Below are 19,387 nucleotides of genomic sequence, written 5' to 3'. Positions count from 1 at the left end.
TTTCAAGGTTCAGTTTAATAACTGTGCTATATAATCCCAGTATTTCACATGTCACAAATGTGTCATGCATTTTAAAAATGGCTCTCAGAGGTTTTTTATATTATGGTAAAAAGTGATTAGGGTCTTTAATAAAAGTGAATTGGTGAATAAGAAATTAATTTTCAAAAGGAGATGCAGATCGGTAGAAATGAAATGAAAGGCACACATATGGATGTGGGGCTGCAAATTTCCGATCCCAAAATTATGATGAGCCAATAAATAGTGTAATAAGCCCTCTGTGGTGAAGATGCTGCAGTCCAAGTGTGCCTCAATGAGCTACGGAAGAAGGTGTCAGTTCCCTTTGTTTCTAGACTGTTCTCTCTTAGGACATCGCTATACTTGGGAAATGTATCACAAGACTTGCATCAGTTCGGACACTGGTTAGTTCACAGATCTTTATGTGTGTTTGAACAGCAACCACAGAACCCAAGGGCTCCCCTTGTTTTATGTTTAAAATAAGCCATGGAGTCTGCACCATTGTGGTGTAAACCCAGGTTGCCAATGAAGGTTCCAGGCTGCATTATAAGTGAAGTCTAAGATTTTTGAGTATTTTTTCACTGGGGATAGTAAATAAACTGTCTCTGGGAGGGGGGAACAAAAACTGTCCTTGACAAAACACTAATACAACCGTATCCTTATCCCAGTTCCTTTAGTGTGTAATAAACACTGGGGAAGACAATTAGAGAGAGATTCTTATCTAGTAACAAACTTCCAACCATAAAATAACTAAATCCACGGAGCTCTTTGCAAAAGCCTATAGTAAGGAGGTAGTAGTGTTATGGACCATCTGGCAGTTAACAAAATCAGACTTTGCCACTTACAGCTGAAATAATACTTTCAGAAATTACACAAAATGAAGAGGCTGAAAATGTTAATAAGTTCTAACCACACAACAGCTCGCTCTGGTAATGACTCATGAACCAGTGGAACAGAAATTGGATTTGATTCATACCTCAGCATGGAGTTTAGGTGACTTACACAAACCAGTACAGCAAGTAAACTTGCTTCTTTACATGAACAAACAAACAGACTTTAATTCAGGACAATGAACCTCTGAGAAGCAGAGCGGAACACAGAATATTCCATGAAATTTAAAATAATATATTAAAATCTGATAAAGGAAATACTTTTTTTTTTACACAGCACATACTTAATCTATACAACTCATTGTCACAAAGTTTACACACTTGGATGAAAAATGGGAACATCCATAGTTACATTACATTGGATAAAAAACTAGTTCTTTTATACCGGATATAAAGACCTCCTGCTTTAGGGCATAAACCAATTAAAAACATACAAAGTGGTTAGAAAGCAATGTCCCCTATCAGGCAGTTTATCCTTATTTATCTACTACGGAGTTTATTGCAACCTTCCTCTGAAGTATCTGGTATTGGTCATTGTCAGAGACAGGATATCAGGCTACACGGTTTGATGTGGTATTCAGATATGCTGTGTTGCAATGGAAAACACAAAATATTCAATCAATTTATATTTTGTACATTTCTCTTCCATACTGACAGAGTTACTTAATTAAAAGCCCCCTCAATGTGTTTAAATTATTTCTAAGAGATGCTTGAAATTAAAGGAACGCTCCTCTCCTATAGAAAGATCTTCTTTATTCCTGCATTATAATGCTTAAGCTCTGTGCTCTCTTCACTGGTACAAGAAGGATCTGTTTAAAATGGATGATCCATATTTTGAACCAATGTCAGCTATAACATCACACTCTGCTTTCATTGTGATATCTGTTTTTTTTTTTTTTTTTTGGTCAGATTGACATTGAATTTTGGAGCTGATGAGATGAAGAAATTATGTGTTATCTCTGGGTTTTAAAGTTCTGTTTTTTCTTGCAGGGATGTGTTTGATGTAGTTCAAAGGGAACACTTTTTAATTTTTTCAGCAGGGGGTTAAAATATACAGTGGAATTTAACTTCTTCCTGTTTAATATCCCTGTTAAATTAAAGCTGCCAAATTAAACAGAGGAACAGTGTATATTATGTACGAGTCTGAACAACACTGATTTTTTGCAAGATAAAGTTATAAACTGAATTCAAATTATTTTTCAGCTAAGACATCCTGTAACTTGACAGAAGATAAACATGCTGGAGAAAATTTCAATAATGACACTCTTGCTTTCTAGAATAAATTGTATTTTGATATCCTTAGTACCATAACACTGAAGAACAGATTTTTTTCCCCTCATACATATTTGTGAGTGTTGTCAATAGGAAGATGTTTATATGTAAAATCCTGCTTTCTCTCTCTTGTAGCTGATATGGTCTCTGCTTGGGGAATAAAATATGATGACTGCTTATACTGATGTGCTATTGCTAGTCTTTGTTTTTTCCATTAACAAAAAGATTTACTCTTCACTATTGTTCATTTATTTATTTTATTTATTTTTGTAATTCATTGTAAACGTATAAGGAGAATTAAGGCATAAAGGAATTGGATGTGGGAAAGCAGCACCTACATTTGTATTTTTAAACTCAGAAATACCTCTGTAATTTACGTTGTTTTAATGCATTTAGGCAGAGCAGCACATTCAGAATTACAGAGGTTCTACCTGACCATAAATACATTGCGACTTAGAAGTACTTCTAAGGTTGTTAAGGAATCCTTTGTAAGTCTGAAAACACCTGAATCACAGTGCTCCGTAGAAGGAAAATTTCTTACCAATTACTAGAGTTCTCACAATATATAGCCTCTGAAGAGAGACACTGTAGGAGGCACACTTGCCTTGCAATTCCACAGCCATTCTAACATATTTTAAACATCCGGGCATGTGTGTGCCTCCATCTGCGGACCCAAGAACCAGGCCTCGTCACATAAGTATTCATTTCTCTACTTCATCTAAACTAGCTGCAGTACTCCCAAGAAGCAAGGAAGGAGGATGAATCAATGTGGATCTGTAGCAACAATATATTTTGAGAGCCTCCAGTTACTGATTAGTAACGTTCCTTTCTCTCTCAAGAAACTGCTTCATCAGACATGGCTTGTAGAAGATTAGCACACAGTAATTCCCATGAAGAGGGATAAGGACCATTTAAATAAAGACTTTTACATCTAAGATGCAGATACTATTATGTAGACAAGCTGTGGAGGAAGGGTTACTCTTGTAGAATGGGCTCCCAGTCTCTCCAGTGCTGTAAACTGGGTACCAAATTTCATCCGGTCTTGATTTTCACCCCAAATACTAGAAACAGGATATTTTGCAAAAGCACATGGTTTTAAGCAATAACTCAAGGTCATTTTATGTCCATTTTATACACTTTAGTCTCAACAGGCAAGCTTTGTTGCTTTGGGAACAAGCCTGAAAAACTTATGGTTTCACTGATACCACCTTAGGAGAAACACTGAATGAAGTACATATAATTTATAAACCAAATGCTCTTTAATATATATGTAGGGGTGTAAGTGCACACATGCTCATGAAAAGCCATACAATAAGAGACCAAGTTAATAGGGCTGTCAAGAGCTTAAAAAAATGAATCGCAATTAATCGCACTGTTAAATAATAGAATACCACTTATTTAAATATTGTCCTCCGGAATGGTGGGCATATGAAGGGGCATATGAATGTTTAGCATATCTGGTATGTAAATACTTTGCAATGCCAGCTACAAAAGTGCCATGCAAATGCCTGTTCTCACTTTTTGGTGACATTGTAAATAAGAAGAGGGCAACATTATCTCCTGTAAATGTAAACAAACTTGTTTGTCTTAGCGATTGGCTGAACAAGAAGTAGGACTGAGTGGACTTGTAGGCTCTGAAGTTTTACATTTTTTTTGTTTTTGAGTGCAATTAGGTAACAAAACAAAAAAAAATCTACTTTTGTAAGTTGCACTTTCACAACAAAGAGATTGCACTACAGTACTTGTATGAGGTGAATTGAAAAATGCTATTTCTTTTATAATTTTTACAGTGCAAATATTTGTAATAAAAAATAATATACACTTTGATTTCAATTACAACACAGAATACAATTTATATGAAAATGTAGAAAAATATCCAAAATATTTAATAAATTTCAATTAGTAGTGTATTGTTTAACAGTGAAATTAAAACTGTGATTAATCGCGATTAATTTTTTTGAGTTAATCGCATGAGTTAACTGCAATTAATCAACAGCCTTACAAATTAGACATTGCCTCATACATTTACCTACCACATGGTCTTACAAATCACACACAATTTGTAAAACCATGTGGCAGATGAAGTTATTAGCCAAAGTCTAATTTAGTCTACTCCTACTTCAAGCTTGTTACAAGATTACAATACTTTCCTCATACTTCAATACTCCCATGAAACCCCATACAAAAAAATATACTATTGTGAAAACAGACTTCTTCAGAACATGCAAATGTTTCAACTCTCCAAAGCAGTTTTTCCAGGGGGGGGGGGAGAGAGAGAGTGCAAATCTTAAACTGCTAGTACTATTCAGCACACACAAGTTAATTAGATTTTCCACTTACTCTTTGTATGTTCTTGTTTCAGGATCTTCAGTCATAACATCATGCAGCCCTTCCACAGAAATGTTAATGATGCCACAGAATTTATCTTGGATAACACTGGAAAACAACAGGAAAATGTTTTAGCTGGACTAGCTAAACAGGAAATTTGCTTGATAAGCATAGGGCACACCTATATTGCAGTGTTTTCATTATTTAATGCTCAGCTGAACACATTGTCAAGTAACTTTTCAAAACTTTTAAAATAAATTACACAAACAGCTAAGAAGCAACTGGCAAAACAAGTGACTAAAAGTATCGAAAAGGCAAATTAACTAGAAATGTAGAGTTTTCTTTTTTTTCCCCTTTAGACGAATGAAACTGCACTATATGTCTACCAATAACTTATACCATACAACTTTGTAGACAATTACAAAACTGGATAAAAATTGAAATATCTTAAATAAGGGAAAAACATTTATCATTACTGTATGAGTGCAATTCATCTTTAAATTTGAAGGATAGGATTAAAACTCAAAATGATGTGCGCCAACTGGAGAAATGGTCTGAAGTAAATAGGATGTAATTCAATAAGAACAAATGCAAAGTACTCCACTTAGGAAGGAATAATCAGTTAGACACATACAAAATGGGAAATGACTGCCTAGGAAGGAGTACTCTGGAAAGGGAGCTGGGGATCATAGTGGATCACAAGCTAAATACAAGTCAGATGTACACCTCTACCCCGATATAACGCTGTCCTCGGGAGCCAAAAAAATCTTACCACGTTATAGGTGAAACAGCGTTATATCGAACATGCTTTGATCCGCCGGAGTGCGCAGCCCCGCCCCCCTGGAGCGCTGCTTTACCGCGTTATATCCGAATTCGTGTTATAGCGGGGTCACTTTATATTGGGGTAGAGGTGTATTAGCAGGAATGTTGTAAATAAGACACAAGAAGTAATTCTTTTGCTCTACTCCACACTGATTAGGCCTCAACTAGAGTATTGTGTCCAGTTCTAGGCACTACATTTCAGGAAAAATGTGGATAAATTGGAGAAAGTCCAGAGAAGAGCAACAAAAATGATTAAAGGTTTAGAAAACATGACCTATGAGGAAGATTGAAAAAATTGGGTTTGTTTAGTCTGGAGAAGAGAAGACTGAGGGGGGACATGATAACAGTTTTCAAGTACATAAAAGGTTGTTATAAGGAGGAGGGAGAATGTATTTTGTTCTTTTTAAAAAAGACTATGTACAGTAAACCTAAGAAATATTAAAAATATGGAAGAAAGAATGATATTGGGACTGATTCTAACAAGCACAGTTTCTAATAGCAATCATATATTTCATAGAATCGAACGCTTGGAAGGGACCTAGAGAGGTCTTCTAGTGCAGTCCACTGCACTCAAGGCAGGACTAAGTATTACTTAGACTATCCCTGACATGTGTTTGTCTAACCTGCTCTTAAAATCTTCAATGATGGAGATTCTACAACCTCCCTGGGCAATTTATTCCAGTGCTTAACCACCCTGACAGTTAGGAATTTTTTCCTAATGCGCTACCTAAACCTCCCTTGCTGCAATTTAAGCCCATTGCTTCTTATCCTAGCCTCAGAGGTTAAAGAGAACAATTTTTCTTAAACAACTTCTAAAATCTGCTATTAAAGCAGGGGCATATCAACACTGTCTTTATGGAAGATGGTTATGTACTAAAATATGGTATATAAGCTTGTGAACAAATTGTGGCTACCCCAAAAATGCTTTCCTTCTTGAGTAACAAAATTACTTACATTTAATTTTTTAATCAAACAGTCATATGAGAAATTAAATTCAAGAAAAATCTTGGATTTGAATGAATACCCTTACCAGCAATAGGTAGTTTTTACATTAAGGCCAATATGATCTAGTTTTGACTTCCTGTGTAACACAGGCCACAGAATTTCACCCAGCACATCTTTTAGAGCATCATCCAATTCTGATTTAAAGACTTCAAGTGATGGAGAATCCACAACATCCCAGTGATTAATTATCATCACTGTTAAAAAACTGTGCCTTAAATCTAGCCTGAATTTATCTAGCTTCAGCTTCCAGTCATTGGATCTTTTTATGTCTTTGTCTGCTAGACTGAAGAGCCCTCTACTAAAAGTTTAATTTTTTAAAGTTTTAGTTTGAATGAAGCAGCTAAGGAAACAAGACCTTGTACCTAGCTTTGAAGACAGCTATAAAACAGTATTTTAGACTTCATTGTGATGGGTTGATGGTAGTGACTCTCCTGTTCTATTTTAAGGCCCATTTCATCCTTTCATGCTTGAAAATGGATTTGTTGAACTGACCTCATAACTTTCACTATTTTGGGAAAAGCGATATTGGGAGCACATAATACTTTAGGAAACATTTTTGTCTGATCCAGATAGTAGATAATGTTTTCATCCCTCTACTACAGTGCATGCTTAGTCTCATGAAGGCACTAGAATGCTCCTATGGACTCTGCTGGAGCATCCAACCTCTCAACAAGCCACTTTAGCAGCACATGGCCTGTATATATACTATTCTGTTCTATACAGGTTCTTATACTGCACCTTTAACCATAATATCTGAGTACCCTCCAGCAATGCATTAAGCAATGTGACTAACATAAGTTGTGTGTTTGTTCTTTCATCCCCACCCCAGGGGAAGATTATGTGCAGTGGAGTGTTTTACTTTGGATTAAAAAAAATATATTCACACACACACACACACACACACACACACACACACACACAGAGCTATATGTTTATATGACAAAAGGCAAGGCCAAAGAAATATGCCTTGCTCTTAGAATGGAAGGTAATGAGATTTGTGATGGTTATTAGTTCCTCTGGGAGTTCATTCCAGTCTTGGACCACCCCCAAGAAAGCGCTATCCTTATGTAGAAAGTTCCATTGTGCCAGAAGAGCAAAGTTCACAGCCTTGGACTTTATCTTCAAGCTGTGGTGGATCTTTTAGATAATCTGGGCCTCAGCCATTGAGCACCTTTAAGATAACGATGAAGACCTTGAACTTGATTTGAAATTCTATGGGAAGCCAGTGTATAAAGCAGAGGACAGGTGTGATATGTTTGCAGTAGCCTCTGTTGCTGAGGAGACTTGGCCCAGTGTTTTATATTAGCTGGAGTTTCCTAAATGCCGAAGGCTTCATGCCCAGGTATATTGCAGTGCAGTTCAGCTGTGGGGGGGCAAAGGTCTGAATAACTGAGGCCAAAGCATCATTCACCAGGATGGGACAGAGTCTCACCAGCCTGGTCTACACTAACCCCCCAAGTCGAAGTAAGGTACGCAACTTCAGCTACGTGAATAACGTAGCTGAAGTCGACATACCTTACTTCGAACTTACCTTACTTCGAACTTCAGACGCGGTCCACACGTGGCAGGCAGGCTCCCCCGTCGACTCCGTGGTACTCCTCTCGTTGAGATGGAGTACCGCAGTCGACGGCGAGCACTTCCTGGTTCAATTTATCGCGTTCAGACCAGACGCGATAAATCGAACCCGGAAGTTCGATCCCCAGCCGCCGAACTAGCGGCTAAGTATAGACCAGCCCTGAGCCAACCAGAGATGGTACAAAATATTATTTGCAAAGACTGCTATGTGAGAGCTTAGTATTAGTGAAGAATACAGGAGCGCTCCTACCCTATCCACTGTACTGCCCAATTGTGGGCATGCACCTTCAACATTGCATCCACAGACCAAACTCTTCAAGATAGTTTTACTCTATCCACCAGCATAACCTCAGTCTTGTTCATGTTCAACTTCAAGTGTTAACTTACTGAATTCCAACGTTTGTAAACTAAGCCTACAGCAAAATGATGCTCAGGAATATGTGTGATTAAATTGGAGAACTGGAGATAAAGCGTAAGTGTTGCTCACAATCCAAGAACTTTGATGCAGAGCTATCCTGGATTAGGACAGTGGAATTAATCTCACCTCCAGGAGTTTGTTGGAAATAGCCATAGATCCAGTGCACTCTACAACTTTCAACCATTATTTTATAGCCAATTAAACATCACCTTAACTGGTTAAATGTAACGTGGTTCCGTTTATTTCTGATCTTACAACTCAACTTAAGGGCTCTTGTCCATACTACATTTTTGTGAAATCCCAAGAGATGTAGGGCTGTTGTAGTCTGTGAGGATCAGGTGGATGTATTCCATATAATCAATTTCGTAACTGTTTGAAGGGAGTGAGCATTGGCGTACCTCAGTCCTATCCATTATCTTCTAAATATTCTATCTTATAAAGTAAAACTGTATTTAAGTGGTGGTAAAAATAATCTATACTTGGTTTTTTAAATTGAAGTTTTACTTTTTTAATTCTTGTCAGCTTCTCATTTTACTTTCATATTTAGGATAAGAATTGCTTATAAAAGATGATAAAATGCAGCTTTCAGATTACTTATAGTTATGTGAAAATGTTCTCTTTTCATCCAAAAAAAAAAAAAGAAAAAATATACTACATACCTAGGAAAAAGAGAGACACTGCATCTAGCACTGGAATATTTCATGTCCTTGTTTCTGAAGTATTATAGGGAATACATGAAAAGTTTTTTTTAAAACCTGCTTTGATATTACTTTATTTAATCTATCATTAAATAACCATCTTGATATCAGAAGTTTTTGTCCCATCTTTCACTCAATTCTAGAAAATTTCCTCTAGGAAATGAATTTGTAATTTGGTGTTAAAACAGTTATCAAATACTTCAGTATGAAGTGTATAATAGTCTAATTGTACACAAAAGGACGCAAAAAGGGGAAACAAGCAGGACACAGTATAACATATAAGGCACATGGCCCAAGCATGCAAAGAACATACAGGGCTGGTTTCAACAAGTTCTTGCATTTGAATAGCTCTGGGATTCTAGTGGTGTAGACTATACCCTTTGAGCATATGCCGCTCAATTAGAAGCACAAGCCATCTGGCATATATTTTCTACTGCTCTCAATATGCATGATTCTTGGACCGCTGTTGGGGTTTTGGGATCTATATCAACAAGGGCTGGTCTATGGAAAGCACAGTTCTGCAGGACAGGAAATGGCCAACTGTGATCCACCTGTTCAGGAGTCCCTTGAATGGATTATCTTAAGTGGCCAGAGTGCAAACTACACTGGGTAGCTCTCTTATTCACATTTTGGGGGGGTTTCAGTGTTTACAAATTGGTGGGAAAAGCTCATAGGAAGGCCCACCTGAACACCTAAGCTTCAAAGGATCTGTGATTCTCCAAAACATATCAGAGAAGGTTGACCATTGGGAACCTGAGATCCTGTCATCTGGTGGAAGCAAGAGGCAAGGAGTGGCGTAGAGATTTGTGGTAACATTGTTTGGTCAGGAACATTCTGAAAAGAAGCAATCTGGATTATAAATTTGTTTCATCATCATTTTCTTCCTCTTTTCTGGAGGTGGAGAAGGGATCTTTCTATTACATTTACATATAAGAGAAATTATCATTTTTATTCCTTGTGCTCTAATTGCAGGACCTGGTAAAAAGATTAAAAAAATGTAGAGTATTGCAAAGTTGAGAGTCAGGCGAATGTAGAACACTTGCCAAAAGTGGGTGAAAATGAGAGTGTTCAGTAAACACGTGTGTGACTTTTCAGCCATGGAACAAAAGGAACAAAGTTTCTTTTTCCAGCTATGCTAAAAGCCTTACCAAATATGATATAATTAAACAGTGTAAAATGTTTAGAATACAAGACACATATTGAAAAAAAACAAGTCAATGCATGGTTACTATTGTTTAAAAACAAACCTACATTAAAGATCAAGGGCAATATAAAATGTATTTTTGTCTTATTCTCAAGGAAACATCTTGCAAATCAATGTAACAAAATAAAGGATTTCCAAAATTAGCCAGTGTCTGTTCCTAGAAAGGTACTGGCAAATCAAAGTGGCAGGCCAATTCAAGACAGCACTAGGGACACTGTGTTTAAATGAACTTTTCTTTCAAAATTAAACAATTAATATTGTCTATAGTAGGAGTTTAATACATAAAAAAGTAAGCACCTCTTATTCCATATAGTTTGATTTCAGTCAATAAAAATATTTTTATTACTAGTTGGTGGTGCTTTCATGACAATTGCATTTTCCTCATTATTCAGAGCACAACTTTTCTCTGGGATCCTGTGAAAAAGACTTAGGATCCAACACTGCTGGTTTATATCTCCTGTAAGTAAGGGCTGTAGGACCCGGCTCCAATGCTGCAGCTGATACCATAAATACTATTTTAATTGGTGGAAGGGCCTGTCTGCACATAAAAACTTGAGCTATAATTAAAAGTACACCAGGATGTAAGTATGTATACTTGTGGCATGTTTAGTTCTACAGCTCTTGTTTTAATATATATTTACTTTCTCAGAATAAAAACGAAAGTGAGATGTAGCATCCAAATGGTGTGGGTTCCAGAGAAAATATTATAAATGTTTGCCCTTTCCCTACTCCATCAACCAAGCTATCCATTCACAATTTTTTATTATTCTAATAAGTTTGTGCAAAAATTCAGCGTCACCATTTTAACAACATACCAAACTACTGTAGACAAAATTCTACCACCATCATTTTAATAAAACACATACCCCAAAGAATCAAAATGTGGGTACTCAACCACATTGTCCCTGCCCCTAATGTGTATATCCTGTTAGTCTGTCAGAAAGGGAGTTGCGAGATCACCTCCTTTTGGGGGAGGCGGGGGGGGGGGGGGGGGGAGAGAGAGGAAGGAAGGGGGGAGAAGGAGAAGAGAAGTTGGATTGGGAAACTGGAAACTTTGCTTCCCTTCCTTGAAGATCTGGAGGAAAAGTACAGAGGTGAAATCTTCAGTGCTCTTCCACAAAGGCCCAGAGGATTGATGTAGGAACTGACAAGTCAATGGGGAAGAACATTCAAATCAGTTCCTTATTGGCCAAGGGTAGCAGAGGTGGCAGGGTAGATTAAAGCATCACTCTTTTTCTCCATGGGCTAGGATGATGGGAATAACTCCAGAAATACACAATAATGAATATAATTCTTTTCATTTACTAAAATAGCATTTGAATTCAAAAAGATATATTAAATGTGAATACTGGAAAATTAATGTATGCTTCCCTTTAATAGAAAAAAAAAATATCTCCCCCCCAGCCTGATTCCAAACCTTGTATCAACATCAGCAGGATTTTTGGGTGCTTAGTACTTTGAAAAATCAGACCAATGAGGCTTTGCCTTCTACAATGGAATTTTTTTCTCAAAACTGCTTCCATATCAACATCATCTTTGTAGTATCTTGAAGAAAATGTAAAGAAGCATTTCACTAACTGTGGTCAGGGGAATGCTTGTGGTCCACAGAGCACTTGCTGGTCACGTGGAACTGGTTTCTCCTCATTTCCAACTAATAAATCACATAGAGAAACAGCCTAAAATTACATTAAATAATTACCTAATATCACTTGTGCATGTAAGCAATGGCTGTAGCTGCCTCAGGAATGTTACACAATCAAAAATGAGAGGGCAGTCTGATTTTGAGGGGTTGCTGTATTAAAATGTAATCTATACTCTGAAACAGTGAGAACCCCTGATCTAAGGAACAAACGTATAAAAACTGAAAAGCATGGTCCATATCCTCGCTTCTGTTATGAGAGAAGCCACGTGGATTTCTCTAACCTAGGAGATTATATTAGTCCTTTATTACGAAGGAGAGACATATAAAATGTCACAGATTCTTTAGGAAGACAGAAAGTTTTTAAAAAATCCACTCATTTCATATTCTGTAATTGTTACTAACCCCACAAGGAAACCTAACACCACCAGATCAGTGAATTCTATATAAGAACCAGAATGCGACAATAAGCACAATGGGGCAAGAAGAAAGATAAGATGTTGGATGGTTTTGTTTCAGCTTCCATGACCATGCTATCTAAAGCACATTTTAAATCTGAATCCAAGGCAAGAAACATTTTCCATGCTTTTCTCCTCTCTAAATACATGTGCATATTATACTTAACATCTCTATATCTGTATTATATCCTTGTAATGCCAAACAATCCAATTGGTTGAAACAAGGTCATGTGACCCATAGTAGCTGTTCCCCTAGTAGCATATCAGTGATGATTTTTAAACTTAAAATAGATGACCTAAAATAGAAAAGTCTCATTCAAGGATGCCTGATGCTGCACCACATTTAATACAAAGAAATCACGGGTCAGACACTCGGCTATTGCAAGGCGTATATAGTGCAGTGTAGGATCAGAGCACAAGTCTGAAGGTGGTGGAAAGCTTGTTTTTGCACACACCCCGTACTGGGTTGTTGTGAACAGGAGCAGTCCTCAATAGCAGCTTAGAGTAACCTGAGAAGCTGAAACTGCAGCTGGGGATCAATCCAACATAGAGGCATCTCCGACATGTCCCTTATGCTGCCAGCAGGAAAGTGAGATGATACAGGAGCCCTTTGGTGGTTCTATGCCTTTAGAGCAGTGGCTTTCAAACTTTTTTCCTGGGGAGCCAGTTGAAGAAAATTGTTGACGCCCGTGACCCAATGGAGCTGGGGATGAGGGGTTTGGGGTGTGGGAGGGGCTCAGGGCTGGGGCAGAGAGTTGGGGTACGGGGCGAGGGCTGCGAGGTGGGGCCGGGTATGAGGTGTTTGGGGTGCAGGAGGGGCTCCAGGGTTGGGGGTGATCTCAGGGCTGGGGCAGGGGGTTAGAGTGTGGGAGGGGGTCAGGGCTCTGAGCTGGGGGTGCAGGCTCTGGGGTGGGGCTGGGGATGAGGGGTTTGGGGTGCAGGAAGGGGTTACAGGTTGGGGGGGGCTCAGGGCTGGGGCACGGGGTTACCTCTGGCGGCTCCCAGTCAGCGGCGCAGCGGCAGGCTTCCCACCTGTCTTGGCACCACGGACTGTGCTGCACCCTAGAAGCAGCCAGCAGCAGGTCCAGCTCCTAAACATAGGTGCACAAGTGGCTCTGCGCACCTGTCGCCCGCAGGCACCATCCTTCCCCTCCCCAGCCCCCATTGGCCGGGAGCGCAGAACCAGTGCTCGGAGCAGGGGCAGTGTGCGGAGTCCTGTGGCCCTCCTGCCTAGAAACCAGACCCGTTGCTGTCCGCTTCTGGGGCACAGCACGGTGTGAGAACAGGTAGGCACTAGCCTGCCTTAGCTGGGCAGCACTGCCGACGGGACTTTTAATGTTCCGTTAGGGTCCCTGGGTGCTGAGCAAGGCGACCCAGTGCCTTACATGCCGCGACCCAGTACTGGGTCGCGACACGAACTTTGAAAAACACTACTTTAGAGGATGCCCTTTGCGCATTGTGGTGATGCTCCTATGGCAGACTGACCATAATGTACTGGCAGCATGATGAAAAAGGAATGTGCAATACTAAAAGATGTGGCTCTATAGTTGAACAACATAAATTCATTTCATATTTGGGTACACATTTTCAAACACTGGTCTCCATTTTTACTGGTGCAAAACTGTAGGCACAAATATTGTGCTTGTAGATTTGGTTGCTTAGATACATAAATGATCTACATTTCTGGTGCACATACCTATGGATGCAAAACTGCACCTACAAAAATGGAGACCCAGTTTAGGATTGGCTGAAAATCTGACCGTAAATTAGTAGTTGTGACAAACTTCTATAGCTGTTTAATGCTATCATTCATATTGTCTGGGGAGAAAAACATCAACTAAATATAGTCCCAAAATAAAAGAAAATTAGAACAGTTTAAAACACACCCCAGGATACCAGCAGACACAATCAAACAATATTCTGAGTAAATATAAATAGCTAAAATAGATGCAAGGTACAAATTAAAAACTAATTTACATTTATTCAAGATGGATCCTGATCTTAAAAGCTAGATCTCTGGTACTGGCTGAGACAAAGTCATTTCACCTTGTGATTCAAAATACACCCCTCAGCAAAGGCTATTTAATAATACAGCATGTTTAACTTAAAAAATCTTAAATGGGATGACGAATGATACAAAAACTGGCATTTTCAAGTTCACAGAAAAAAACCTATTAACCTTGGGATGAAAAAATTCCTCCTATTAAGGAATAATTATCTAGGCCTCTGATGCTGGATATTATGAAGTCCTTTTTTCAACGTACAGGAAAATTTATTTCTCTATATACCCTATTTTCCAGTTAGTGTAATATGCAGAGAGAAGATATATGAATACATGAACAAACAATATACAGTTCACTTGTGTTTATCCACATGGCCTGGGAGGATGGTGAATATATATATATGTATATATATATATATATTGGGAGCAGGGGGCCTGACCAAGGGCATAGCCACACATAAGCTTGTGTCCATGTGGGAGCAGAGCAAAGACTGGAAGTAGTAAGACCCTGTGTGCCAGGTCACAATGCCACTCAAATATGGCCTAGCCACTGCTCCATTATGGCAGCAGGGAAGTGGTTCTGTCATTACACTATCCAGCTCTGGCTACTGCCTCCCCATTGGCAGAAGCGTGCCTCAACCCAATCATGGCCCTGGGTGGATGGCAGATGTTGGCTACAATCAGATTAGCTGTGGGAGATGGGAGACCATGGGAAAGCAGTAACCAGAGCTAGGTGCTAAGGGGCAGAGTCCTTCTTCTGCATGAGTGCGAGAGAAGTGGTTGCACCAAGGAGTGGTCTTGCACCAGGCTCCTGCTCCCAGTCCCAGGCTTTGTTCCGCTCCCCATCAATACAGGCTCCATCCAATGCCACCCAGCTCAGGTTACTTCCTTTTTTACTGATGAAGGCATGCCCTGCCCTCATCCATTGCAGGGTGGGGGCCCTGGTCAAAACCTGATTGTTTGGCAGCTGAGAGCCAATCAGAGCCTATGTTGATGGGGAAGCAGAGATGTGCAGAATGGTATGAAGTGGCAGCAGCTCTACTAAAAGACTGCCCCTGGTAACCTGGCTCAATCTTAAAAAAATAAAATAAAAAAATCTAGGGCTGAGACACCTCCATAACCCCCCTCACTTTAAGCATTGTGGCTGGTGCTCAGATTTGGGTGGGCCTGGGTGCTAAGACCCAACCAATCCACTCGTGGCTACACCACAGAGGCAGAGATAGATTTTAGGGAGGCTGAGCCCCCTCTAGTCTTAGCCACCTGCTGCCTATGCCTAGGGAACAGCCAAAACTTTTGGATAACTGGGCATTTGGATAAATGGAAATGCTATAGGAGGACATATTGAGTATTCGGATAACTATGATTTTTGGATAGAGAATTTGGATAATGAATTATACTGTATATCTTGTTTTAATATACATACTATACACACTGCAACAATTACTCCGAATATTAGCAACATATATTTTGTATTTAAATACAAATAATGTATAGTTTATTTTGCCTGTTTCTCAGAAGATTTAACCTAATCCAAGTTAAATGAAAAGGAATGCTCATCCCTTTTGTTTTCTGCTCCATTTCAGATGGTCATTATGAATTACTATTCACATATTAAGAGACTATCTTCCTAAGAGAACCATTTTCTCACACAACTATTTCAGCTTCATGATGCTGACAACAACAATCACCATCAGTTTTGCTTACTCATTTACAAGCTGTTTTATGTTGCTTCTATGAATAATTTAATAATAATAAATATTTGAAAAGAACAAAACCTTTTAAAAGCATAGTTTTAGCTTCTCACACAGGGAGAACACTCATTGTTAGCTGCAGGAGTTATGAATGAAGAATTCCCTTAAATGGGGACAGAGTAGAATGAGATTTGTCCATGACACAGGCTTAAGATTCAAATGACAGTATAGCTATTAAAAGTTAAGAAATTCAGTGACATTTGGAGTAAGAATCATGATATCAATTCCAAATTATAACATTTTCCACAAAACCATCAACCAGTTAACCAAATAGAGAAACTTCAACTATTTTTAAAAGAACTTAATGCACTTGATTTCTTGACATTTCAAACCACAATAGATTCAACATCAAAAGTCTAGCTGAATAAGTTACAATGCTGAATGTTCAAACAAGATGACCTGTGCCTGACTTTCAGGCATTGTTCGTTTGATAAACTTAATTTGGTCCAATTCTGAACTTCTCATTGGATTTTGAGGTAGGGACTGAACTGGGTCAGTTACATTGTATCTACCAGCCTGGTAAGAACTGTAGTACTCTATTCCCTTTTCCCCCGAGTCTCCCAGCATCTTCAGCTTCTGTCTAAACTGGACAATTTTATAGATTAGAAAAAGGATCACAGCACATGCTAAAATGAAAAAGGCTAATAAAATGTCAAATGCCTGATTCAGTTTCTCCACCTGCTGTGTACAGATTAGAGATGTTTTTAAGGATACAGATGCAGCATCTGGAGGAAATTCACTTTTCTGTTCCATGGTCAAGTTAACTGGCACAATCTGTGCAGCTGTTTGCACTGGTAATACTGATAACACTGTCGTTGCTTCTGATGGATTCCCAGCAGCATATTCTTCATAAAGAAATCGACTGGCAGATGTGGTTGGAGCTCTTCCCCAGAAAGTAACACGTTTAGTTCCAGCATTTTCCAAATGTACAAGTGTATCATATGTGGTTACCATACGCCATGCCATCACTAAAGTGGCGGTGCTATGATGGATACCTACAGATGCTACACTCCAGGCTGTTTCTGGATTAGTGGTAGTGATAGCACAGTTTGTAAATTCGGTCCATTTAACATAATGCAAAGGTCTACCACGCATACTTGGGGGATTTTGACAATGGATTTTGACAGAGATTGAAGATAATGCTAGCCAATTACGTAGCCCAAGCAGTGTGCAGCTACAGTTCCAAGGGTTGTTATTTGCCTGTAGATGAGTTAATGAAACCAAAGGCTTGAGCACTTTAGGCTGCAAATCGGTAAGGTTGTTAGATGCTAGATTTAGAATCTTTAAAAAAGATCCCATTTTTTCAAATGCATTATCACCAATACTAACTATTTTATTCTTGTCTAGTTGCAGGTACATTAAATTATGCAACGAAGTAAAAGTGTTGGAATTTACATGTTCTAAATCATTATGGCTTAAAATTAACTTTTTAAGGTTATTTAATCCAGCAAATCCATTCATGATAATGCTTTTTATTTTTGCACTTTTTAAAGATAGATATTCAAGCCTGTCAAGTCCTTTAAATGCAAAAGGATGTATTGACCCAACAGGGTTGTGAGACAAGGAAAGTCTTTCTAGATTTTTAAGTATTCCAATGGCCTTTGATGGCACATGTGTTAAATTATTACCTTCAAGGTACAAATACACAAGGTTTCCAAGATGATGAAATGCTGTATCTGATATCCGTGAAATCTTATTGTTGGCTAGATTAAGCGTTTGAAGACTAATCATTCCCAAGAAAGTGCCACTTCCAAGGATACTGAGGCGATTTCTTTCAAGCGTTAAGTATCGAACTGAAATGAGACCACTAAATAATCCTCTAGGAACAAAAGATATTTGATTATTCTGAAGGTATAAACAATGAAGATCTGAAAGCCCTTCAAATATTCCTGGATCCAAACGTTTTATGTGATTATTATTTAGATGTAAGTAGCACAGTTTACTAAGTTCAACAAAAGCCTTTGGATGCACATATGAAATGCTGGAATTATCCAAATAGAGCACAGCAAGCTTCTGAAGGCCTGTTAATTCATTTGGAATTACATGCGATATATTATTCCCACTGAGGTATACAAGTACTGTACTTTTTGGAAAGTTCTTTGGAATGCTTGAAAGACCTAAGTTACGACAGTTAACTTGTTTCCCAGTGCAGAGCTGGCAGACGGATGGACAGCCATGTACCTCTTTCTGGAGCAGCAACAAAAGAAAACAGTTAAGGATATGGAGGAATACTCCTGTGCAGGGTACAGAACTTTGAAGTCCACACACATCCCTGTCTTTGGCTTTCTCAGTCATCTCTGACTTAGCTATTAGAGATAAAAAAAATCAAATTTGTAAATATCACTCATTTAAAGTTCTAAGGTTCTATTTGTATAATTTTAAAAAACAGATGCAACTCTTTGTGATAATTTTTTAATATTCTCAGCCAATATGCCATATAAATGAACAAATAGTACTTTTAAATACTGTATTCTACATCTTCTCTCTTTTGACAGTAAATAGTTAAACATCATAAAGATTAAACTGCTTCTTAGCAATTGCCCTATTAGAAGTGAACTAAAATTAGAGTAAAAGAATGGTAAAATGAATATGCTTGCCAAGCTAGTTGAAATATATTTAATCAGTTACTGTTTAAAAGCAACTAATTCTGTCATAACAATGGCTTTCAGTAAATTCAACACATTGTAAATTCTTTTCCTTATTTTTATATATTTGAAAAGTTTTAAAGCTTCACTGGCATTTATAAAGAAATACTGACTTTTTTTATACATTGAAACAAGTTTCTTTTCATCAGTAACATTTACCTCCCTTTTTGAATTTTACTTTTAAGTGAGCCCAGTTACGTTCAAAATATACCAAAAAAAAAAAAAGAAAAAAAAAAAAGTCTTACCCCAAACCACAAATTCATATTATCAGCTGGCTTGTGAGGCAGTTCACTGGACTTACTTACAAGTTTACTTTTTAGACGTGCTGTAAGACTTTTCTTAGCAACATTCCGGTTTATTAGAGCGCTCACGTTTTGCCCTAGGTTTTGCAACTGTTCACTCAGGAAACATTCTTCCCATAGGCTCTTCCACAGTGAGCGGTTAAAGAGAGGTTACCATGGATACAGGAAATAGTGAGACAGGAAGTCATTTTATCTGTGCTTCTAAAGTACAGTTGGAAAGGAAATCTCAGCTATTTATTTCTAGAAAACCCAGAAATAAATTCATTTGTTGTAGTACATAGCTGTTACAGTCCATACATGCTTAATTTATAAAAACTGGTGATGCATAATAAGAGTTGCAGATCAGATGGCTAGGTAGATCTA

General features: G+C 38.2%; 2 protein-coding genes across 4 annotated transcripts in view; both read right to left on the bottom strand.

Annotated features, from left to right (window-relative positions):
• IPO11 (importin 11) overlaps positions 1 to 19,387 on the bottom strand; it is a 247,488-nt gene that overhangs the window by 18,052 nt on the left and 210,049 nt on the right. The window contains exon 28 of the mRNA XM_026649109.2: positions 4,518 to 4,613. Coding sequence (XP_026504894.1) covers positions 4,518 to 4,613 — 96 coding nt within the window. The remainder of the gene's footprint in view (positions 1 to 4,517; positions 4,614 to 19,387) is intronic.
• Positions 14,773 to 19,387, bottom strand: part of LRRC70 (leucine rich repeat containing 70) — a 43,027-nt gene continuing 38,412 nt past the window's right edge. Inside the window, exons 1-2 of one of the 3 annotated variants that reach the window (XM_024214895.2) lie at positions 19,028 to 19,086; positions 14,773 to 18,383 (exon numbers count right to left, since the gene is read on the bottom strand). In XM_024214895.2, coding sequence (XP_024070663.1) covers positions 16,447 to 18,372 — 1,926 coding nt within the window. In that variant the 5' untranslated portion in view covers positions 18,373 to 18,383; positions 19,028 to 19,086 and the 3' untranslated portion in view covers positions 14,773 to 16,446. Of the gene's footprint in view, positions 18,384 to 18,967; positions 19,087 to 19,387 lie in introns of those variants that run through there. The other 2 variants (XM_024214893.2, XM_024214894.2) reach the window with 2 other exon arrangements.

Source organism: Terrapene carolina, unplaced genomic scaffold, assembly GCF_002925995.2.
Source record: "Terrapene carolina triunguis isolate 2854851 unplaced genomic scaffold, T_m_triunguis-2.0 Scaffold69, whole genome shotgun sequence".
NCBI classification, from domain to species: Eukaryota; Metazoa; Chordata; order Testudines; family Emydidae; genus Terrapene; species Terrapene triunguis.
This window is presented reverse-complemented; position numbering and strand designations above follow the sequence as displayed.